We start from the raw sequence: 25,155 nt of genomic DNA, 5'->3' as shown, positions 1-25,155 counted from the left end.
TTCAGGTATTCATGTAGACCATCAGTGGGTGCAGAGAAAACACTATTTCACCTGCTGTATCAGCCCCAGTTTACAGTGCAACACACTTCTGATGACAGATCGGTGTGAATTCCACAGAAAATCAAAGAGCATCACCTTTTACATGTGTCCACATTGCTTCTTGTGCGATGTTACAATATTTCAGAGTGAACGGTGAACTGATGGGCATACCTTTCTCTTTGGTAAGAAACTTTAGTACACTTTTAACACAGTTATCGAGGAGCAGGGCCCCGGGGAGGTATCTATATCCGTACATCTATGGCAAAAATCACTTGTTGAGTAAAGTCCCTCAGGAAAAGAGTGGAAAATTAAATAAATATACAGCGAGACACGGACAGCAACTGGCACTGAATGGTGTGTTTTGCTCACAGTTTATTTACTATTTTTCATGTATTTTTTTATATTACGTTTTGTGTATGAGCAATCCTCCCAGTTTTGAAAGGACAGATTTAAAGAAGTACTTTCAACCGGTTGGAAGCTGTTTAATTTTAGTACCTAGATAGGGCGAGTTTTCAGAAAACATAACGAGATTTGTGTGTGTGTGTGTGTGTGTGTGTGCGTGTGTGTGTGCGTGTGTGTGAGCGCGCGTGCGCTCGTTTCCCGTCCATTTACCGCGGGTGAAAATGAGCACCTAGTAACCCGGACCCAGTGCAGTCCAGTTCAGTTCGGTCCGGTTCAGTTCAGTCCAGTCCAGTGCAGTCCATTCCAGTCCTGCTCCGATATCCAGTCCGGCTCTTGCGAGCTCCGCGCCGTGTCCACAGAGCTGCCGATGGGGAGGAGGGACGCGGAGACTCCTGCAGGCTAATTGTAGCATCCGGCGCTCCTTCAATCCGCAGGTGTAACAGTGACGGAGCGGAGAAGAGGCGCTCCGGAGGTGTGTGTGTGAGTGAGTGAGTGAGTGTGAGAGAGAGGCAGTGGCAGTGTCTGTGTGAGCGGCGGAAGCGCTTCTTCACACACACTTGGCGGCACAGTGACAGTGAGTGAGTGAGTGAGTGAGAGAGTGAGAGTGAGTGAGTGAGACGAGAGCGCAGCGCAGCGCAGCTCGGACCGGACCGGACCGGAGCGGACGGAGGAGGGTCCGAGTACAATGAGCGCCCGTTCGCATCACTTCGCTCCAACCCCATGAAGACCAGTTTGACGAGAAAAAAGTGTGAAACGTCTTTGGACTCGTGAGGAAAGTGGATCTTTTCCCCGGAGCCATGAGGAACAGTTGGGTGTCGCCGCGGTCACTGGCTTTGGGTTCCTGGAGCCGGAGAGCGCTCTTCTTGTGCCTCTTGCGGATTCAGTGCTGCTGCGGGATGCCCCATGTCATCCGAATAGGTGAGGCTGAGCAGGAGGAGGAGGCACCTGCCTGCCTGCCTCCCTTCTCTTTCTTCTTCTTCTTCTTCTTCTTCTTCTGCTTCTTATTTCTTTCTTTCTTTCTTTCTTTCTTTCTTTCTTCTTATCACTGGCGCTCGACTTTACCGTGAGCAAAAGCAAACACGCGATGCTACATGATCATGATCATCATGATCATCATGTACGCGATACACTTTCAATAAGTGTCGCGTTTCTCACGTTCAATCATCAATCAATGTGCGGCTCCTTTTAACTGCGATACTTTGTCCCTCAAAATCATGTCTTTGTTCGTGTCCGGTGAAATCGGGCAAAATCGGTCCACATTTCGTGTTACAACCCGTCTTTCTTTCTGCTTTATCAATGCCTGTTTTACTTGTTTCTGCTTTATTTTTTATTTTTATTTAATGCGTGTTTTTCGTTTCTGCCTCCCTCGCGGTGCTACATGATCATGATCTTAAGACAAGTTTATAACACAGAGTGAGTGCAATATTTACTTGTGCACATGCAGACACCTCAGTGGTTTCTTTTATACGCTTGAAACGACCAAAGCGTAGCAGTGGAAATAGAGTAAATATTTTTTTATCCTCGTCGTGCTGCACCGGCTTTTGTTTCCACAAGAGTCTCAGTTATTATTATTGGAATATTTGTGAAAGTGATGCCAAAAAAGGGGTTTTTCACAGGTGATGCTTCTTCTCGGTGCTTTTTTCCACATGCCATGGGAGGGGCACTTAGTTTGGAAACAATCCCAGCTATCTGCACCGCACACACACACACACACACACACACACACACACACACAGAGAGAGAGAGAGAGAATGGGAAAGTGTCGTTTTCTTGAAAGTCAGTGGACTCTAAGAGAGGTAAATAAATGTAGTAAAAGTGAGGCGTTCGGTCCCCCCGGCGATGCGCGACGCGACGAGAAGAAGCGAACAGGAGCGCAGTGAAGATCAATAAGTTTTTTGTCTTTGAACAAACAAAAGCCTCGTGACAAGCGGCTCAGTGCCTCGCGAGACAAGTGATCCATTAACGGAGGGCCGTGGGGGGTCAAGGTGTGTGTTCCGGGGACAAGAAGATGCACGGAGAGGTGCGTTTGAATGAAAGTTCCTGTAAAGCGGTCCCTTCTATTCGAGCTGTTTAATTTCTCACTCTTTATTCTTATATTCCTTATAATATTCTTTTATTCCTATATTCCTTCTATACTTTATTCTTATATTCCTTATAATATTCTTTTACTCCTATATTCCTTCTATACTTTTATTCTCATATTCCTTATAATATTCTTTTATTCTTATATTCCTATACTTTTATTTTTATATTCCTTTTCATATTCGTTTTTTCTTATATTCCTTACCGACGCCAATTAAATAAAAAACTGTTTATGCCCTCTTAAAAACGTGGAAAACAAAAATAGAAATACAATAACAATAACAATAATGATGATGATAGCGCTGTGAATATGTTATAAATAAAGTTTTACTGTACAATTGCTCAAGCAGTACATAGTACGATAAAACATGATATTATGAAATACATTCCCAGCAATGTTGTTTTGAGGAATCTTTCCCTTCTTCCCCTTAAGATTTCCTCATATTAAATTTTAAATGTTGTGGCCTCTTTTATCTTTTGTTTTCCAGAAACTATGTCTGACAATTGAATTAAACAAACATTTATGTAATAAAAATTACACCTATACAAGTTTTATTTTTTGAATGTACATTTATGGTTGAAGGTAGTGAAAACAGGAATTACAGTAGGAAAAATGGGAAGTTTAAACGCAAAACCATTTTACAGCTCTTGTCCCCTCTTGTTCATTGGGTCACTGGTTCATTACCTTTTGTGTGTAGTGGTCACTTTTTGGGGGAAAAAACATCAACAGAAATTTTTTTTTGTGCAAGACGAAGAAAAAAATGGATAAATGTGCTTTGCTGTAGAATTGTTTGGAATATGGTACATGCAAAAGACTGGAGAAAATGTCATAAACACACAGTTTTATTGCATTCCTTTTCATAGAATGTATTTTAATTCCAGTGGCTCCATGTTTTTGAAGTGAATTGTTCTCTTGGAGGAACCTCTAACCTGGCTGATGTTTCCACCCAGAGCTGTTCCACAAGAGGGCACTAGTTGGGTCAGACGTGTCTCCACCACATAATACACACTTAGTGTACGTGCTCATGCTCCACCTTGCGTGTTCATTACGACTTTGCGGTAAGTTGCGTAGGAAAAGAGGCCTGAAATGACCCCGTTCTTTCTTCCAGTTTCCCACTGGCAATGATCGGCAATATTAGATTCGGTAGCGTTACCATGAACTTCCCAGAAGTCAGAAGGCGGTTAAAACATGAGCAGTTTCACTCTTCTTAATTCAATCATCTATGCATTGAGGTTGCTGTCATTATGAGGCTGAATGGGCAAAGTGATTTCGAATGGTGTGCTGTTGTGCTCTAGTTCCACACTAACAATGTGGTGGCACTGAACTCCCACTTTTACTGCGTACCATGACAAAGCTGGGGCCCTGACACGATCCACATGATCCATATTAGTGTGTGAGCTGACATTCTTTCTCTGGCACCTCACATTCTTTGTCCTCCACCTAATCAGAAAAGCTGAGTTTTAAAACCTTATGCTTTGTTGTCATGAAGCAAGTTTTCGGACTGTGGAACCCATAACGGATTTGCCTTCCCCAGCAATCGCGTAAGGGAAGTACTGCACTGGGTTACTTTTCAGGTTCGTTGCAGCAGAGACGGGCACATGTGATGCTAATGTACTGCCAGTTTTTTTTTAATCTGTTAACATCTGAATTCGGGCACCAATAGGAATTCATTAGATAATCAATTACTTTCTCTATCCAATACTCAAAGTGCTTAATCGTTGCCAGCTACTCAATCTATCTTGTGATGTATTGTCAGCATTGTGTTTTGTTAGCTCCATTTTGTTTGAGCTGAACAACAGCTGGATTGTACATTTCATTAACTTTCAATTTCTTTAATTTAGATTGTCAAAAAAAAGGTACAATATTTTCCATTGATAAGTGCATTGGAACATTGTACCTCGCCTTCAAAATATGTTAAAAGCACGAGACACAGTTAGACAGTAAAGGGGGGGGATAGTTCTCTTTGTCAGAAAAACTCACAAAAATACATGTTGATGGATATATACTGTATGTATATATATATTATATTTCAAAATGTAAGTGACGATTTGCTTATGCTGTTTCGGGCTCTGATGGTCTCCCCTGTAAGTGTGCTCCTATGCAGAAGCAACAGAACATTCAATAGTAAAAGAGTGGCTGAAATTTGACAGTTTGAAGGATGCCATAGATCCATGGCTTGGGAAGTACAAGACATTATCTGGAAAAGAAAGAAGAGATGAGACAAATGAACAAAGCAGCGATAAAGACGACAGTGGCAACATCAGTAATGATGAAGTAAGATGGGCACTGGCTTCTCAGAGGAAATAAATATTTCATTTGTCATCTCAATTCCATGACACTGGAAAGAGCCTTTGCAGACAGAGGAAGATCCTTCCAGTTGGATGTCGAAGCAAGAGAACGTGTGTTGCTTCTCTGTGTTGAGACAAAGCTGGGGAGCAGTTTACTGAGGGACTCCTTAATGTTTCATTTTCAAGGGTCCCTTTTCTGGTCCTCAGGAGACCGTGGCAGGAAAAGGTCAAATTGTAAGTGTAGTGTATCTAGCAGTGTAAGTCACCGCGGTGAATAAGGTGCGTGGGCTCATAACACTACATAGAGTTCATTGGAAGTCGCTTTGCGGAAAAGCGTCTGATAGATAAATACGTGTAAATGTAAGAAGGTGTTTAAGCGAGGTTTTGTTGCAGGTCATGACACTGGGTTTGCACACTTGCTCACGAGCATTCTAACACTTTGGGTTAAGCATCGACATGGACTAGATTCCCTTGATTGGCTTCCATGCTCCCATGAAAAAGTGAACATGTCAGTTTCTTCTCCAGAAGGTCTTTGTCACAAAGTGTGCCTCCTCACATCAGGTCTTGACATCATCAAGAGCAGAGCCAGAGCAGACATGTCAACATACAGTGCACGCCACAGCAGCTTTGCCCGGTCACACGGGTCCCTTCTACGCTGTTATGCTCATCGTTACGTGAGCAAACCACACAATGTCTACGGGGCACAGTTATGTTCCGTTTGTAGGTCATTCAAAGTGCAATTTGCTTCCACTCAACTCTGATTAACATATAATTGTTTTCCTCTGATGCTCTTTGTACTTAAGATGAGTTTAGCAAGCAGAACATAATCTGGAGCCCTGGCCTTTAATGCTGATTGTATAGAAGGAAATATTGAATTCCTGCACCAAAGCAGCGAGTTGTGAACTCATCGCAGTTACAGCTTTGACTGGAGGCGACACTGTGCTAGAACCATGTGTGACCATAGTCTCTCCGCACAATTTTCGGACTTGTAGTGAGTCTCCCTTCAGTCCGTTGTGAGATCGTTGGTGAAATTCTCTAATTCCGGCACGGTTACACCCTTTTTACATGCTTTCGCTCATAAACACTACCAATAACAACCCACTGCCGATGAAAGCAGACATTATTTGCACCGTAGGCGATGAACCCATCAGAGTAACACAAACTGTCTTTACAATATGTTGTGTGTCTACATACGCGTGTGTGCATGATACGTATATACTGTGTATATACTGTATATATATTCCCATCCACTGTTAATCACCAAAGCAGTTTCCCGTAGCAGATGGTATTTTCATATCATGCTACAAAATGTGCGCTCCGAAATGAAAGGTCTGACTGGAACATATGCTCACACTAATTATTTAAATTAATAAGGTTACCTGAATGTTAAGAGGATTTATCCATGTATCTAATTGTGATATTCTCTGAAAAGCATGGTTTACTAATCATGTTAATGAAAATGAAACACTTTAACATTATTGAATATTTTATTTAGCTTTTTTACACTGTGCAAAATCTTGAGCAGTAATTAATAACTGTTTACATTCTGTTCAGCTCTGTTTTAAGGCTAATTCACAAAAAATTGTTTTTCAAGGTTGGATAAAGAGAATAAATGAAGGGAGAGATGAAACCCCAAAATATTAAGGAATAAATCAACGTACCTCACTCTGCTGCACATTAAAAATGCTCTAAACCTAGAAGAAAAAATAGGAAAAATAGTGTTAGGGAACAAATAAATAAAAATAAATAGCTGGCATAGTTCTATATTTGTTGAGTTCAGCCAAACAAAACCGGACATCAAGGACTCGCACAGAACGCTGTGAGTCCACAGAAAAGGCCCTTTCACAATCGTGACTATAACCGCGTGCGTTTGTGTTAAGTGTGTTAATTCAAAATATGTACCAGCAGATGTGTAGGTTTTAAGTGCGATATGCAGGGCACTCTGCCTTTTCCTGACATTTGGAAAACATCCGTTTCCAGGCTCGGCTTTGTAAGACGTTCGGTAGCAGCTCATCTGAACCTGAACCGTCAGTAAGTTAATCGGCATTCTGGGTTATCGTGTGTGCGTGTGTGCGTGTGTGTGTGTGTGTGTGTGTGTGTGTGTGTGTGTGTTGCACATGCGGGGGGACGCTGCATCCCCACTGTAGGCTTCCTAGCGCTTTACACATATGGTGAGTCGATGTGAGAGCCACGCAGTGTTGGGTGTCACCAGCAGCCTCCCTCCCTCCCTCCTCCCTCCTCCCTCCCTGCATCCCTCCCTCCATCCCTTCAGCTACCCGGGGGCATCATTACCACAGGACGTGTGCTTCGGGAACTGGCAGCTTCCCAAAATTCAGCGTTTGTCAGGGCTGTTCTCTTTAGCCCTCGCAACCCCCATATCAGCAGACAAAATCACATTTCGTGTGATGCCCATTCTTCTTTGTTACGTGCTCTTGTCCTCCGTGTCCAGCTGCCGTCTCCCAGCCTTCCGAGATAAATAACACGGCTCGTGTTGAATGCGCCCCTTTGTTGCTCGTGTTCGGTGGAGAAATAAAATGGGAAGAGTTAATAAAAAGGAAAACGAGCGCATAATGGTCAGGGGAGCTGGGTTTGCATTATACGCCTGGAGAAAAGAGCGCGGTAACACTTACTCACAGGTCAAACGCATCGCGCCTCGTCTTCACGGATCCATGGGCGAGAGCGGAGTCGTGTGCGTTCATTTACTTTGTTAATTACCTCGCACCTTTTGATCCCAATTTAGAGCTGCCGCGCTTGCCTTTCCGTCGCGTACTCCTTGGAAAGATAAAGCGACGTCTGTGTGTGTGTGTGTGTGTGTGTGTGCGCGCGCGTGTGCGTGTGCGTTTTTTTCTTCTTCAGCTTTCAAATGACACGGCGCCGAGGCGAGTCGTCCGCAGGCCGTCGGCTGGCACGGCCTTGTAGCTGTCCGTCTGCCTTGTGCAATAACCCCCACCCACCCCCCTATGTGGGCGCTCTCCATTGTTGAGAAAGGTGCAGCCCGGCTGTGTGTGTGTGTGTGTGTGTGTGTGTGTGCGTGTGCGCCGAATGTTTTTCGGTGGTGTTTAGCCTCAGCCATTAGAGTTAGGGACACAATACTAATACAGAATATTTCAATCCGAGTTTATAACAGGAAAGTGGGGACCAGGGTGTCACTTGTTCGTTCATAAGACCATAATGACTAACCCCCCCCCCCCCCCCCCCCCCCAGCAGGACCCGCCTTGTCGCTCATGTTTCTGTGCTAGTTTGTTGCTTTATCAGTGGTCCCTGCCATATGACACATGTGACTTACAGCTGCTGCCCATCAACATTCTTCCATTATTTCTGAACTGTGTCACAGCGACTCCATGTGCTGCGCGATGACACTGGCAGCTCGCGCTGCGCCTCATCCTCATTTATTTCCCTCCCCCCCAATGTCAATGTGTCTCTGAGCATTTGCTTTTTATTTACCAAAACATTACTTGCACACTGCTTTACATGCGATCGATTCAAGGTACTTTTATTCGAAACGGCTGGAAAAGCATAAGAACTCTAGTAATCATGCAGAAGCAGAATGGCCAAAGAATCAGAAAGTGAAAATAATAGTGCAGCATGGAAACGTGGTACTGTGCTGTATTTCTGTTATTCTCTGTCACTCCTTTCACATGCGTGATATGTAAAGTTTAACTGTAACAGTCCTGTTATAGAGCGCAGCTCTTATGCATCTTTATTGTTTATATAATAGAGAAAAAGGGGATTCGTGACTTACGGCGGAAGCCGTATGAAGCGATTCGGGGACGACCTGTGCCCACTTTAACGTAGGAACGATGTCGTGGCCTCTTAATACGTTCTTCTTGCGTGCTCTTCTCCTTTCTCCAGTATTTGTGTGATAATGTGCGGCGGTAACCTTCACGTTCTTACTGACTCCTGATACGAGGCTGGAGGGACCTCGAGGAGCATAAAAATGCGTAAGAGTGCGGGAGAAAAGACGTTGCGATTGCTCTCACGTTCACCGCTATAAATACCACTGGCCTGTGTCTCAGCTGTGCTGGAAGTCGTGTGGAACTTGGACCTCGGCACGCGGGTTCCCTGCCGGAGCGCTTCTCGGCGATGTCACGTGTTCAGCACAGCAGCACGGAACCGTCGGTGCGGATGCAGTTGGAAGTGGAGCAAGGAGGTCGTTGGACTCATGGGCTCATGGCCATGCGAAAGTACATGAAATTCCTGCTTATTTGCACAAATGCAGCCCTCCAGCGTGAGCGCAGCCGCCAAGGTGCTCGGTAACATCGCTTCCTGTTCCCCGCTACGGCAGCGCGGCTCGTCGGACTCTTCGCATCGCCGGCATTTCCCACGCGTGAAGCTGCAGAAAGTCCGATGGCGCCGAGTGCTCGTGCTGTAGACGCAAGACCGTACGCTGGCCAAGTATGGATCATCTGGCAGAGGGAATCCTGAGCACGCTCACACCCCCACCCCCCCCGCACTTGTCACAGTCCATTTACCGTTCAGCATGGCAACGCACTACAGCTTTATGTACTGTTTCATTTCTGAATTTCAGGGTAATGAATAATACATCCCTGGGAGAGAGGGTACAAGTTCACTGGCGCAGTAGTATCCAGACTTGGGGGGGGCGTGGGGTTCATGGAAATGAAAACAAAGACTTTCATTTAAGCTTCTGAGTGTGTTTGCGCTGCTCTTGTGTTCCGGAGCGTGCGGCTTTCGGGGATCGGAGGCACGGAGGGCCAGAAGCAACGTGAGAACACTGACGATACAAAGGAAGCACAAAGACGGGACAGATAATGTGCTTTTTTACGAGGTCATTTACTTGATCGTCACTAATGTATTTGTGCTAATAGTGCACGACTCACTTGATGACTTTGGGTGTAAACGTGTAAAGCCTCAGTCACGGCCGTTTCCATCCTAATTTTCATTCTGTACAAAAGGTTCAGAAGCCTTCAGTGGTACAGCGTAAAAATAAGTGTCATACTTTCCTTCATGGAACAGCAATATATTTTAGCCCAAACACAGTGTGTAGGTTATCGATCTGTGTGTGACCAGAAATGTGAAAGCGATCTGTTGATACGTTATCAGTTCGTGACGACTGCTGTCCTTCGCAGTTCAGGGTTATTTCAAGGTTGTTGCTCTAAATCCGGACAATAAATTCATCCAAAGATTGAAACGCACAAGGATCCTGCTGCCTGGACTTGCTTAATTAATAACTACCTGGAATTCCTTTCTTTTCCTCCGTGCACTTCGAGGGAAGCATCGCACTTACAAAGGGCAGGATGCTCCCGTGGCGTCGCCGTGGCGACGCGTCGTGGCGCTTCCAGTCGGGCTGCGCGCTCACATGTGCGATCGTGAGAGGCAGAGAGTATTCGTCGTCGTTTGAGTCGATATTCGCATCGAAGCAGGAGGGCCTGCCAGCCACGTTTCCTTCTGCGCGCGTGCGTGTGTGTGCGTGTGCGCGCGTGTGGAGTCGTGTGATTGGCACCACGGCACCAGTGGGCAGCCACGCGCTGCTCAGATGTCTTAAGAAAGGTGTTAGCGTTCGCAGCGCAAAGGCACGTAGCTCGGCGCGGCTGTTTCATCGCTGGGACGTTACAGGTGCGGAAGGGACAGACGTTGTTGCTGCAGGTTCGATGGGTGACTCATGCTGCAGTAGGGGGAGTGGGGGGGGGGGGGTCCCATTTTCCGACCTTAAAACGTTTTCCGACAAGCCTGAATCTCAGGTGCACTGTGCGGAAGGCTGGAAAACACAGCATGTGTGCCTGTCTCACATGACTGGCATCTGGGGTGTACTTTAACCATGGCAGATAAAAACCACTGATTGAACTATTATGAAAGGCAATGAAGTGGGATGGAGAAAGAGGGACGGATAAAAAAGAAGCCATTATTCCAGCTACGGAGCCTTCGGAGACCTAGAGACAATCGGCGAGGCTTTACGCACCGTAATGACGCCCCGCATGCCGAGCGCAGGAATGGAGCCCGTCAGCGGAGGCCCGGTGACTCTGTTTCAATGGGAACGACAGAGAGGACGCTGCGCGGGTGGCCCGACGCGACACCCGACGCGACACCCGACGCGGCACCCGACAGCCGGCACCCATTAGCTGCACCGAAAGCAGAGCTGCTCTCAGCCATTAAGAAAGAGCAGCAACTATGACATTGCGGGCAGTTACACGTCTGGCAAACAGAGGGGGGTACAGCACGGGTGGCTCCGTGGCACGGCGAGTAGCGCCGTTGTCTCACGGTGCCTGGGTGGTGCGAGAGGATGTGGGTTCGATCCCTCCTCGGTCTGCATGGGCTTTGCATCTTCTCTCAGGTGCTCTGATTTTCTCCCACAGTCCAAAGACATGCTGTTCAAGTTCACCCATAGTGTGCGAGTGACAGAGCGAGAGAGAGTGTGTGTGGATGAGTGACCCAGTGTAAGTAGTGTATCTAGCGGTGTAAGTCACCACGGTGAATAAGGTGTGTGGGCTCATAACACTACATAGAGTTCGTTGGAAGTCGCTTTGGAGAAAAGTGCCTGATAGGTAAATGAATGTAAGTATGAACATACAATGTCTTCGGGAATGTTTTAAGGCCAAGTTAGAGATTTTAGGCCTTTAGTGCATTTAACCCTTGGTTTCTCTCACACTCTCCGTCCTTTCAAACAGTGATGAAGAACCCTACATTTTTTTAAAATTGACGTTTCAAAGGAAAAAACAGCTTTTTAGGGCTTTAGTTTACTTTTACAGGCGTTCATTTACCTGATGCTTTTCTCCAAAGTAACTTACAATGTTAAGCTACCTGCAATTATTTATCAGTTTATACTTCATTTTCGTCATATGCTGGATGTGAGTCTGCATATTTTTCAAACTGCAAATTCATTATTGTATTTATCTTTTGCGATGTGCACATTCTAATAATGTCAGGTGTTCGGTTTGAGCTCAGTAGAGGGTGAGCAGGCGAACAGCCGTTGTTTATCTCGCCCTGCCTTACTTCCCTACACTTTTTCAAAAAAATGATTTTAAATTTTTTCACCTTTGTGAATTGAACAGAGGTAACGGCAACTACGTCTGTTGAAACGGCAAATGCGCCCGTTTAAAAGGCCTGTTCTTTCATAGCCGTTAGCATTTTGCTCCTTGTTTTCCGAAGAATCGCACCTTGATTTGTGTCTGCCGGCGGCCGGGGGGTCGTAATCAAGCAGTGATTGCTGGGAGGAATGTGAGCTTCTGATGAGTTCCTCTAACTCTTCTCCCTCCTATCAGCAAAATTCTCTCTTGAGGTTCATTAGTTTTGGGATGAAGGGCCTGTTTCCACCTGTGCAGAACCTTTTCTGTGCCGGACGCTTTTTTCCCACCAAGCGAGCAACATTCTGACATCGTTCGCACCGTAGTTCGTCCTGCAGGATCAGGAACGGCTGTAACACGTACCTCGGCTTTACCCGTCCGTCTCTCTGCTTTTCTGGCTTCTCCGTTTGACACTTTTACCCGTTTGTAGCTGAATGCCGAGCAGTTCGGTCGAACGTGTTTCGGGTGAAACATTCAGCGGTGAGTAATGTTTGAGAGACGTTTAATACATCATACATTGTACTGCTTATAATTACACTTATGGTAACAATTATGTATGTGTAGAATTATGGAAAGTTGCCTTATGACAAATATGTTCAGGGCAGTTCCTCATTTACATACTTTTATTTATAGGCTTTATTTGCGAGGACTGAGAAATGGAGGAAGAAGAAGAAAATGCAATCGGTCACAAAAGACGAAAAAAATGACTCTAAATAATAATCCAGTGGCGCGTTAGCAAATCCCTTCGGCCGTCACCTCCGTGCGACAGCGTGACGTCACACTGATGCTCCCCGAAGCCAGCGGTGGCCGTGCTTTTCCTCACTCGAGAGCACAGAGCCGAGCCCGACAGGGCCGAGCCCGACAGGGCCTGCGACGTGCCGCGCCGCTCCGCTCCGCCGAGCCTCTCGTTAAATCTCTTTAGAAACACGTGATAATGGGCGTCGCACTTTGTGTTCGCGCGGGGTCTCGGTGATTGAACTGCACGGGGGGGCTGGGTAGCGGGTGCTGGGGGGGTGAATGAAAATATGCTCCCGAATAATGACTTGTTACACGGGACGTTTTAATAGAAAATCAGTAATAGCGATCGAAAGCCTTCTGTATCGCAGCCGCTGTTCACTCTTTTTGAATAGCTCTGGTGGGCCTGTACCTGTATTTTCTCGCTCTCATTTCATCCAACATCACTTTAACGTCGGCGTCTTCGTGGGAGTCTTCCGACTTCGGAGAGCAGGCGGAGGGGCTCGTTGCCGTGTCGTAGGGCCCGTCTCTGGAAGCCGTACGAGATGAAAACACTTCCTCGTCTCTATCCGGCACATTTCCCAGCAAGAACATGTGCTTTAAATGACTCTCTGACTTATTATATTTAATATTTCTTTTCACTCTTTCCGTAATTCGCCCAGAACTTTAAAAAAACTGAAATGAGCAGAGCTGGTCCTGTGCTCTCATTACGCCTCCATGTAAGGCTTTGGTGATACTTTCACACTTCAAGGCCTAATACGGGTTCTCTCAGCACCTGATACGTAAAAAAAAAAATAATTTTCATACTGAAAAAGAGTGAAGCCTGACAACAAACCACATGGAAAGTCACTCAGCGATTGCAGTCTTGCCTGTTGCACTTTGCTCTGCCTAGTGTTCCTTACCTGTTCCCTGTGTGCTCCCCCTACCTCCTCGACCTCCGGCCTTGTGTCTTCATCGCCCTTCAAGTCGAGCGATCATCATGCCCTTCGGTCTCCGTGTGTCGTCCAGGTCGACTTTTACGTCCACTTGGCAAGCAAAGCTTCAAGATTCACCGTTTCTTCTTGCACATAAACGTCACTCTTAGGTTCACCTCAACACCGGTCTCCATGATCACAACATGTGCGTGTGTTGCTTCCTACCTACCTGCCTACCGCAGTGTAGTAGTTAGAGCCGTCATCTTATCATTTACATTTATATGTATTTATTTATTTATCACACACTTTTCTCCAAAGCGACTTCCAATGAACTCTATGTAGTGTTATCAGCCCACACACCTTATTAACCAGGGTAACTACACTGCTAGATACACTACTTACACTGGGCCACTCATCCGTACATCAGTGGAACACACACACACACTCTCTCTCTCTGTCATTCACACACTGGATCTGGACAGCATGTCTTTGGACTGTGAGAGAAAACCAGAGCACCTAGCAGAAACCCGTAATGAACATTCAGACTCCACACAGACTGAGTGGGGATTGAGCCCATGTCCTCTTGCACCACCCAGGCACTGTGAGAAAGCAGCGCTACTATTTGATCAAGGCGCTTGTCCCTGAATTGATACAAGGAAAATTAGGTTGCATAAACCATAGTAAATTGCATAGTGCACGTACTCTATGTTGTAAGTAGCCTTGGAAAAAGGTGTTGGCAAAATAATGGTTCATTTTTTTCTTGCAAATGAATATAATGAACAGAGAAAACCACGTAGAGAGATTTACATCATTCAATGCTTTGTCCCTTACGTGCTTGTCATATAATTGGTCCTCTCAGGTAGAGTGTCACTTTGTGATAATTTGTTTCATTTAGCGCATGGTTTTCTTTAAAGTGCTTTACAATATTAAGATGCTTACAGTTATTTACCCTTTCATAGAGCTGGGTCATTTTACTGGAACAATTTGGAGGTCACTACCTTGCTTAAGGATACTATAAGTTAAGGAGGGATTTGAACCTGTAACCTTTAGGTCAAATGGCAGCAGCTCTAACTGTTCCACTACCAGCTGCTTCGAAGCAGAAGCTCGTCCCGCTGCGTGTGGGCGGCTGTATCTGCTCGCCCGCCCATTGGCATTTGGCACAGCTCTCCATTTCTACATCTTTATGGCATGATAGCGATCGAAAGACCGTTTGTACCTCTTCTCTGCAGGGGAACAGCCCTCCTTAAAATGTCCCTCCTTCTTACAATTTTCTGTTCCGCTCTCTTGTCAGTTTAATTTTTTTTTTTTTTCTCTTTTTCAAAGCCACCTTTTTCTTAGGGCAGAAACCTTAGATGTTCACTCCAGTAGCCCATGTTTTCAAACCGTGGATTATAATGTCACTCTTTGTTTTCTTTCCTCCTCCATTGTGGTCATGCTCCCTCGCTTGGAAATCGGGGTGTGACAGCGCTGGGTTTATATAACAAATAGGCAAAGCAGATCTGCCCTGTGCTGTAGCAGGGCTGTGGATTCAGAGGAGTGAAATGCCACGCAGCTCCTACGTGCTTGACATTTGGAAAATTTCCCCTAAATTGCGAATAATGTAACATGGCGCGTTAGCATAAGAATCGGAAGGGAATTGCAGATGAGTATTTTCCTCTGTGGTACAAGGTTTTTTTTTTTTTTTTTTTTTTTGTTCTTTTTTTTCTCCTTCCTCTGTTCCGGAGCAACAAAGGGTCTCTTGTAGCTGAGAAGGGAAGAAGAAAAAAACGTGTCTGGTGTTGTGAAAAGGGCCTGGAGAGCTGCTGGCAATCAGGGGGAAAATATATGTTAGCTGATGCGAGTGCAGCTTTCCTACGTCTCCTTTCTGAAGATACGCCGTTGCTTTGAATCACAATAATCCAGTCGTCACAAATGGTGGCGTTAAGTGCGGTTCGCGACGTCGCGTCTCCCCTCGCTCTGGTGGCAGGAGCGGAGCCCGAGGGCACGTGGAGCCACAGCCCATACGAAGTACCTGTAGGATGAAGGCAGCGGCGCTGCGTGTTCTCAAGGCCTCTGGGTACTTTGGTGACATGCGGTCCCTAAGGGGGTCACTGCGACTTTCCCCGTCACCCTGTCGCCATATGTGCATCGGGGTCATTCCATTCTGGGACACGCAGCATTTTAGTGGCGATGCATTTTTAGCCGTACCGCTTTATTTTTATATTCCCCTCTTAGAGTCTGCTTGGTGTGAACATGTGCTTTAGGCTGAGTGTGCAGATGCCCCACTCGAGGTTTGTAAACAGCAAATAGGAGTGGAAGCACAGCGGAGGCGAGACATCGTGAGCAGTGTATACCATGCTTTGCAGTAATCTACACTGGACAGTTTCAGTCACTTATGTGGGTGTTGGGTAAAATGCTTGTCTGAAATCATGTAAAACTTTGATATTAAAAAAGAAAGCAAGTGATGGGGTCTTACAAAAGTGGAGCACAGATGGCAACGAGTTGTCGGTGGTGCCGCGCGGAAAGCGGCCGCCCCCTGAGCCGTTTTCCAGCCAGTTCGGTGGCTTCGCAATGCAGCGGAAGCTCAAGTTTGATTTGTCATTAATACAATTTGCTGCCATAACATTTTAACCCTTGTGTAAGCTGGCAAAAATGACCTGCTAGTCTGTAAAGTTATTGTCAACTCCTCTCACTGTGATTCCTGATTGCAGTCTTAAAAGATGTAATTGCAGCCCGTGAACGCTATAAAACTCTGACTGTTTTTTGAAAGCCTCCGATCCGCAAGCTGCAGACTTGAAATTTAACGCTCAATATTATCTCTCTGTATGTTAACAACTTTGTTTTTCAACCCAAAAGTCACAGTGATCGGGCACGTGTCCGCAGGTCAATTCTTTAAGCAGTCGATAATGGAAGAATCTTCTCTGGATGCTCCAGGTGGTCCTGGTAGAACAGCTGTCACCTCTGTTCGCTTTAGCTGTTTCTTCATCCGTTCTCTCTTCACATGTTGGATCGACACTCCTTGCGGGAAGGAAGACGGTTCATTTCACCTCCAAGTGCCCTTGATTTGGTCAGACAGGATTTGCCAACATTAAATATCTCAGAAGGGACAGCTGTTGCACTGTTTCCATGCTTGTTCCCGAACTACAAGAAATCAGACTGGCTTTGGCACCAAAAATGATGCAGTGGGTCATGAGTGGTAGAATGTTGCAGAAGAAGCAAAAAGATCCATTTATACAGTGGTTCACAGTGGCGATATCTGAACAGTTTGCATCCATTCCCTTTCTGTCATTCCCCCAGATCTTTCCTTCGGTGGGAAGTTCCTACTTTTCCCCCTCAGAGACCGTTTTGCCGCGTCCGTTACCAAAGCTTACGGTGATTCCCTGAAGCCGATTGGTTTCCAACTGGAGTCATCGTGTTCTTCACACGGACGACTTCCCGTCCGGGCAAAAAGGAGGAAAAAAACCACAAATATTGCGTTGCAACACGAAAATAACTGTGTCTAAAATGCAGCAAGTTTATGAATAATGACGTTCAGCCATATATATAAGTTGTTGTTACTTTTTCCTTTCAGATCTTTCTCTTTTCTAAGCTGGGCTGTGGTCGCTAAGTTAGGTATTTTACTGTATATTGTGAGGAGGCCGCTGTGTGTTTGTGTGTTTGTCGTCGCAAGATATTGCTCACTTCCTCACTCTTCAAGGTGTTGCCAGGAATTAACTTGTATAGTATCTCACAACGTGTGGCCGCTGGATCCAGCTCACTGGCGGCAGGCGTTAAAACCCACCATATGTGACATTTTACCCTGCAGGCGTACTCAATGTTTGCACCGATAAAATGACTGCAGCAAAAGAGAAAACTCCGTCAAGGCCTCTGTCTGTACAAGATGAATTACTATGGTAAAGTTCCAAGTAAGATATTATGCACTCAAACCGGTCACGTGTAATTTGTTGTTTTGCATAACATCACAACTGTGCATTAAATGGGTGCCACCAAATAACACAACCATTTATTGTAACATCCCAGCGTCCCAACTAATCAAGTGTTGTGTTTCCACACTGTCACTGGACACATTTACTGTGGGAAGAGAGGAAGGAGTTTCAGAAAAACAAACTGACATGCCACAGTGACGTGTTTCAAGTTGTCTCTAAGGTAAATATGTCGTACACTGACATTGACATGTGTTAGTAGAGATGACCGTTGGACAGCAGTGATCCACAGGGAGTTATTCGGCAACTTATATATTAGAAATGATCCTGAAGCTTGGCAAATTTTTCTTTTTTAATTTTTTTAATTTTTAAAGCATAATCTTGGTTGTTCTTTTGAAATTGCATCTCAAAGTCAATATGTCGATGTGCTTTCTATGGGGTGGACAGAAAAGTATTAGCAGGGTGAGCTCACACAAACAGCACAGCGCCGAAATGTGTCCGTAGAGCTTCGCGTTCTTCTTCTCCCCGAAATGAAATCGTACACAAAGTCAGCAAGTGCAAAACTAGACCCAGATCCAAAAGCACTGCAACAAGGTGAAACCTTCTGCTGCCGCTCGACCGGATCTCCCTCCGTACGGCCTCTGCTCATCCATCCTTGGGTAGATGTTGCTCTGTTGGGGAAAGCCAGTCTCCCACCGGAGGTGACGGACAGGTGCGATTCCCCTTTAGACGACAGTTTGTTACACTTACGTATGTCGCAACAGCAAACGGTCGACAATATTTTTTTTTATTTCACTTACAAAAGGCATTTTGGAAGTGATGCCTTCTGCCTCATTTTCAAACTTATTCAATAAGAATCTTTACTGGAAACCCTGGCAGTTTTTTTTTTTCTTTGTATTTTGAAATGAATGGAAATTCAACAGCTATATTTGTTCACAGAAAAAAAGATTATTTGTCCCCTTGAGAGTCGGCTGGTACCCTGTGTTGGCAGAGCCGTACACTGTGGATGGAGATCACCTGCAAGGTCTGGCTTTGCTTTTTCTCCCTCACCAGCTCCTGTGGCCCAGTGTCTTTGTGTGACTTTCGTGTGCTGCCCGCTGTAAAAATAGCCTGCGTGTCCTCGGCGACAGCGCAGAGATTGGTGCGCAGGCATGAGCTCTGACCGCCCTGGAAATGGAGCCGACGTCCACGCGACGAATGCGCCGCCCGCTGAGGGGCCACAGTCCTTCCTCTAACTGCTGCTTTCGGTCTAATCGCTGCTTTGAACCTGGAGGAAACTTTCCTCTCGTGATTAAAATCACTGCTACTCTTTAAACCTGACTGCCCAAAATGTGCCTTTATTCATTCATTCATTCATTCATTCATTCATATAAATACCACATGAGACTTCCTTGAACACTGACACCTACAGTGTAAAGAAGAGGCAGAAAGACGGGGCTACATGAGTGCCAATGAACACACGCTGCCAGTCACTGCCAGGCTCTCCGTCTCTTTCTTTATGCCCACGACTCATATCCTGGTACATGAAGATCTTGAGATCCCATGGATGAAAGTAATGAATCTTAAACAAATTATAGACAAGTGACAATTCTGTTTTTCACAGTTATAATTGTAAACCATTGCATTAATACAAACAAGATATATTTGTACATTTTCAAGACTTTAAATGTTACGTTTAACAGAAACACATTCGGATTTTAAACCCTTATAAACCTATTCCTTAATTTGCGAATGTTCAAGTGACAGATTTTCACTTTTGCAAACCCATTCAACTGATGTCTTCACATGATTTACTTCCAATATTTTCACTAAGACATTAATTCCAAACAGAGTTTATCAAACTCCTTTAAAGGTTGGTAGCTGGCAGCCCAGTGTTTATAGCTGTGTGCTGCAGAGCATTATGAAATTGAATCCCATGTTACTTCATTTATTCCTAGAGGTTCAGTTATGCTGTGCTTTGTGTTAAAAATCAAACTAATCTGCTACACAAATGAAAAAAATGAATAATCCTTCACATCTGTGACATTTGTCTTTCATATTTCTTTTTTTTCTTCACTATATACTCTACATAAATACAGTACATTCATCCTTCGCTACGCATGATTGTATGTGCGGTACTTTATTACGGTATTCGTAACAGTTTAGAGTAACAGTTTTTTTATTAGTTGGACTCTGGTGAGACAGCAGGAATTTTCCTTATTGCATTTAGGTCTTTGTTTGATTTTTTCAGTGTACTTGAGTCCTGCTTGAAACAAGTTTAAATTTTACTCATAGGAAATTCATGTGTTTGTCATTTTGATTTATGATTTTTCACATAAAAATTAATTTCCATGAACCAATTAGGTTAGTAAACTGAGGAATGGGTGTTTTAAAAGGATAAAATATGTCATTCTCTATGTACTTTGAATTTAAAAGTCACTCCAACACACACATGCACTAAGTATCTGTATAACATTTTCCTCCTATTTTGTCAAAATGCTGGATTGATGGATATAACGTTGGGCTCCGGATATCTGACAGTTTTTGTTCAGATGTTAAATGGTCAAAATTTTCAAAGCGGAAGGGAATTGGTCAGAGCAAAGGCATTTCCGTTGGTGCAAACCACATTTAACTACCTTGTTTTCTATTTTTTTTTTTTTTCCAGAAATGTCGCTCGAAAACAGAACATTAAAACAGCCAGTGGTGTTTTGAAACATTGTTTATCCATCTCTTTCTGTATTTATGTCTTTCTTTCAGTTTGAGTTGCTCATTGATTTTGTGCCTCATCAAAATTGGGGTTGGGGGTCAGAGCAGCAGTGAAGTTTAATGAAATCGAAGAGACGAACACAGGGCCCATCAGTCGCTTCAGAAGGGATCTCCTTCACAATGGCACAGCAAAGCCAGCTGTTTCAATGTAGGAAGAAGAGAGCAGAATGTGACAATGTGTGTGAATGCAGTGTGTGTGCGCGGAGGTGTGAGGAAGTGCTCTTCTTATTGCTCTGTCCAGAACTTCACTGAACCTTCTCAAGCACATACACTCACAAACACATTTCTGGTTATTTGGTAAATACCTTGTACCTAAAGCATCTCACAGGCTGATTGAATGTGTAAACACAGTTGATCCAAAACAGTACGTGCTGGAACGGCCAGTGGGGGACCGATTCATCATCGATGTTGATCAGAAATCGTGGATATTTTGAGTTTTATGCAGTGTGATGAGCGTAGTTCAATATTAAATAAATAAATAAATGTATGTATTGATATGGTAGAAGGAAAGAAACTAACTGTGCTTAAGAATCACACATGTGCATCTAAGTGACTCTTCCTGCTCATGTAATGAACACACTGTATTTGAGATGTACGTCGCTTTAGAGAAAAGTGTCTGATGAATGAATACAAGTAAATGTTTCATATAGGACCCCCCCCAAGCATAAACAAATAAATATGGCTATATACAGAGTTCTGATATGTCACTTTTGGCATTGATATGATTCTCTTCACATATTTAATACCCCAAACATTTTTGCTGTCAGATCTTCCAGTCCTTCCCTGCTTTGTGTTGCGTAGCAGTGCAGAGCTGCTAGGAACGTTTTCCTGCTCTGGATGGATCCTTAAGCGATTGTGTGAAATGGGCTGAAGGGCATCCAGTGTGGGTGTGGCTCTGAAAAAAAATGATGTGATTTAATGGCATGTAGTGAGAAAAAAGCAATGAATAAATAAGAGGTTATACAGTGGCGGAATCCAAATCAGCCTCAGATTCAATTTGAAATGAAAAGGTAATATGGGAGCCTGGAAATGTGGTGAGCCTGCAATTCTTTATGCCCACAGGCATCACGCTGCGCTCATTCCCAATTCATATGCCACTTGCTCCAAAGCAATTCATTCTCTTCTTCTCTAACATGTTTTCCATTATTATTTTATTTCCATCATCCGTGTCTCCTTAAAAGCGTACACCTCAGATGACGGTAATTTTATAATGTGTCTGGGGTGCCAGAACTCACTTTAATAAGTCGATTGCCTACTTTTGAGCTTGGAGAAGGTTTGTTGTGAGCTCTGCTGCTCCGCTGTGAAACCAAGAGGCTTAAACCTGTTTCCTCTTCAACGTGGTACGAGGCCAAATGAACGGACAGGTTTAGCCTCGTGGGAAACTGGTACCGAACGTAATGTGGGAATTTAGCGTTTGTGTGCATTCGTACCTGCTGACGTTCACAGCTCACATATTCTTTAAATATTTGTGTTCACGTCACCGAACCATGACCCGTTCCGTTGTATCATTCGCGTGGTATTTTGTGGGGTGCGGGGCTGGATTTTGCTGCTTGTGGCCCTTCGCCACTTTCGCTCCGTGTCCATCAAGCCCTTATTTTTCTGTGGCTCCGCTGAAAGGCACTGCGCTACCCGGTGGAGGGCGGCGACATGTCACTCTTTCATGAGTCTCCCAACACAAGGCTGGAGAAAGAATGAGCTTTTCTTGTAAGATCCTTCATCTGAGAGCACAGATGTGTGTATGAGTGACCACAGACTCTTCAGATAACGTACAGCACTTTCCTGCTGAGGGCAAATAGAGCAAAAAAAGAATAATCCATCTTATTGTCTCCAGTGCCCATTGTGTTCCTCCTTCAGTTGGAAGTTTTGGGAGATAAGCTTTCGCCGCAGAGCTGTGGCCTTGTCCTTATCGTACAGCTGCTTGTGTCCCGAGCCTTCAGACCTTGGCCTTTCCCTTCTGTCCTCTTTGGATCGTCCCCTACTGTTGTGCCCATGGGCAGTATATGTTGCACAATGGAGGGCTCGTGGTCTGGAGGGGGGGGCTGGGGGGAGTGCGCGTTGAACGTTCAACAAGCCGTCACGTCCAGGTGCATCTAGGTTTGAAAGCCACCGCAGCAAAGGACCGTTCCACGTGTTTGTTTGTGTCGCAGGTTGGAATCAATCAGAAGATCTCATTACGTGATGCTACCAAAGTGTTGAGATGTGGAAATTTGACAGGATTATACTGTGATTTAATATATATACTTTTTTTTATTTCAGAAATTAGCTGAATCATGTTCTTAAAAAAATACATAAGATCCCCATCCATAATCTGTTTCTAAACATTGCTAATAAAATAATGAAGTGGAATAAACTGGATTAATTGAACTTCCCCTTTTTAAATGTTCAGAATTGATTCAATTTGTAATTCAGAAGTTTAGCTCTATCTTAAGAGAGAAGAAAATGTGCAATACTGTATATCGCTCAGTAATCGTACTCCATTTGACAGATGCAGGAGCAGCTTGGAGGGAGATGCCTTCAGCCTTCTAAAAAGGTGTTACATGAACTGAAACAAAAAACACATCTTTTGCAAACTTTCAATTTGCTCTTGTTTCAACACGGTGCTGTCTGTAGGATTTCTTAAACAATGCGTTGCCATCACTTCCAGCACCAGAATGGAAAAAAGATACATCATAGACTACAGAAGAAATTTTAAATATTAATTTGTTGAGTCAGTCTGCAAAATTGGTAAAACACACACACACACACACATTTTCAGAACCGCTTGTCCCTTACGGGGTCACGGGGAACCAGAGCCTACCCGGTAACACAGGGCGTAAGGCCGGAGGGGGAATGGGACACACCCAGGACGGGACGCCAGTCCGCCGCAAGGCACCCCAAGCGGGACTTGAACCCCAGACCCACCGGAGAGCAGGACTGCGGTCCAACCCACTGCGCCACCGCACCCCCTATTGGTAAAACAAAGACGGCTTTCTCATACTGCATCACTTTCCTCACCAGCCCTTGAATGTTTGCACATGTGTGTGTTTCTGGGAGCACCTCTGGATTTGTGCGTTTCCCCCAGATCAACAGTCTCACTCACACACTTGGCTTGTGTAAACATTCTCTCTCAAGGTTATCGGTTGTGGGAGAATCTGCCCCCGGGCCTCTTCGGCAGGCTCTTTTTCAGTGAAACCCTCCTGATGTGTTCCAAGAGATGTGTGTTCGTGAAAAAAGCTTGACTGGTCACTTTTACAAACCAGTGCTCCGTGGCCTCAGACCACTCTTGCACCCATAGGAGGGGCTGCAGCTCTGGAGTGACTGGCAGCAACAAAAGTGGCTGCATTTTCTTTTTGTCCCGCTGACAAGCGAGGTACAAGATCCAGCGGGGAGGCCGTCCAGGAGAGATGAGCGTCAATTAAGCCACTTAGCTCTAATGAACAGGGATAAGAAGTTAATGAATATATTTCAGAGAGGAATCACCCTTCTAAGTGGAAGTCCGGCATTGCATCTGGCATCACGGAGCGTGACATTAGAACCCTGACCCAGAGTGACCCCCACTGCTTTAAATCCACTCAATCCACTCTTGAGTCCCTGCCTTTCCAGACCCTGAGCAGCAATGGCCTACGGGTGGTTCTTTCCTTGCGTTGCCCTCTCTCCCTTCGTGACCTTTGCAGGGACGAGGTAATTGCCCTCATAGCACTAAGTGCCACACTTCATAGAAGAAACACAGTCGGAGGTCCAGCCTCCCGAGGCTCACCGGTGAGGATGAGTACACGTCATGTCACGTCACCTTTGTTTCTGCATTCATCCCCTCCTTTGTTCTGTTTTGGTGGAGGATCGGGGTCTTATTTGCAGACAGGTGAACCCCAGGAGCCATCGGGACCCTCGGCTTCAAGGACCAGTGTCAGGTAGGTGTGGTAGCTTCTCATCGTCCACTTCTTCCACTAAAGCTTGAAGCATATAGGAGGATGAGTAGCACCTGCCACCAAGGTGCCTGCACAGACAGCCTGCGTTGAGATGATCTCCTTCTGCACAGAACACACCTTAACGTATTTGTCTGTTTGTTTCCTCAGCAGCGACACATTTCTGGGGGTTTCATTCGTCGCACTTCTTTGCGTCGTTCTTTTATGCGGCTCGATGAGTTCAGCATTTCTGACAGCTGCTGTTTGGATGTCTTTGTGAGGAACGGGTTTAAAATGCTCAGCATGCAGAAGATGTGCACTTCATGATTGATGCGTTGTGTCTCAGCCCTGCAAGCCAGCTTTCCGGTGAGAACAGGCTCCCTGTGGGCAAAGCGAGGATCCTGCCACATTCGCCATCTCAGTGATTGTGCTTCTCTACCCAACCCCTGCAGGCTCTTCGCCTGGGTTCCTTACTTCCTGGCTTAGACATTCTCTTGTTTCTCATCCCCCTCTTCAGATAGATGCAGCCACACACTTGCTTTTTTTTGTGCTGGCACCTGCTCTTTTCCTCAACCGAGTCCTGGGTTCGAGTCTAAGCCTCAAAGTGCGGCGTGAGGCTCCTTGAGGGGTGTGCAGGTACCGATAATTCCTTAAGTGGAAATACATAACGTCCGTATGGAAACACACGAGTGGCGTTCATCTAATTCCTTTTCGTTTTGTTCCTACGTACCATTGTGTCCTCAAGTGATCAGTCAGTCCAGTCGCGTATCAATAGCGGTTAATTGTTCCAAGTGCTGGTTTCACGGTTCTTTCATAAATGCTCCATTCAGTCTTTTTTCTTTCCAGAAATTGCAGCACGATAGTGTTTACTGAGAGGAACCATTTATTACAGCTTTGGAAAATCAACTATAATTTATGAAGTGCTGGCAGATCTGTGGCTTTTGTTGGGTACATATGAGTCATGTAGGATGTAAAGCTTTTTGAACCAAGAATTTTTATTATACTTGAAATGATGATTTTAAATAGTTCTAGTAAATATCCAGCAGTATGAAGTATAAAAATTAAGATGTAAATCACTCTTAATCAATTGGCTGCAGAGACGTTACATGAATAGCTGTAGTAGTAGCAGTATTATTATTATTATTAT

The 25,155-nt window shown here is 45.0% G+C and overlaps 1 protein-coding gene across 1 annotated transcript in view; it reads left to right on the top strand.

Annotated features, from left to right (window-relative positions):
• The first annotated feature begins 859 nt into the window (after positions 1-859).
• Positions 860-25,155, top strand: part of LOC108927728 (glutamate receptor ionotropic, kainate 3) — a 96,306-nt gene continuing 72,010 nt past the window's right edge. Inside the window, exon 1 of the mRNA XM_018741196.2 lies at positions 860-1,359. Within this exon, the coding sequence (XP_018596712.1) occupies positions 1,239-1,359 (121 nt within the window). The 5' untranslated portion in view covers positions 860-1,238. The remainder of the gene's footprint in view (positions 1,360-25,155) is intronic.

This window comes from Scleropages formosus, chromosome 19 (assembly GCF_900964775.1).
Source record: "Scleropages formosus chromosome 19, fSclFor1.1, whole genome shotgun sequence".
Lineage (NCBI taxonomy): Eukaryota > Metazoa > Chordata > Actinopteri > Osteoglossiformes > Osteoglossidae > Scleropages > Scleropages formosus.
This window is presented reverse-complemented; position numbering and strand designations above follow the sequence as displayed.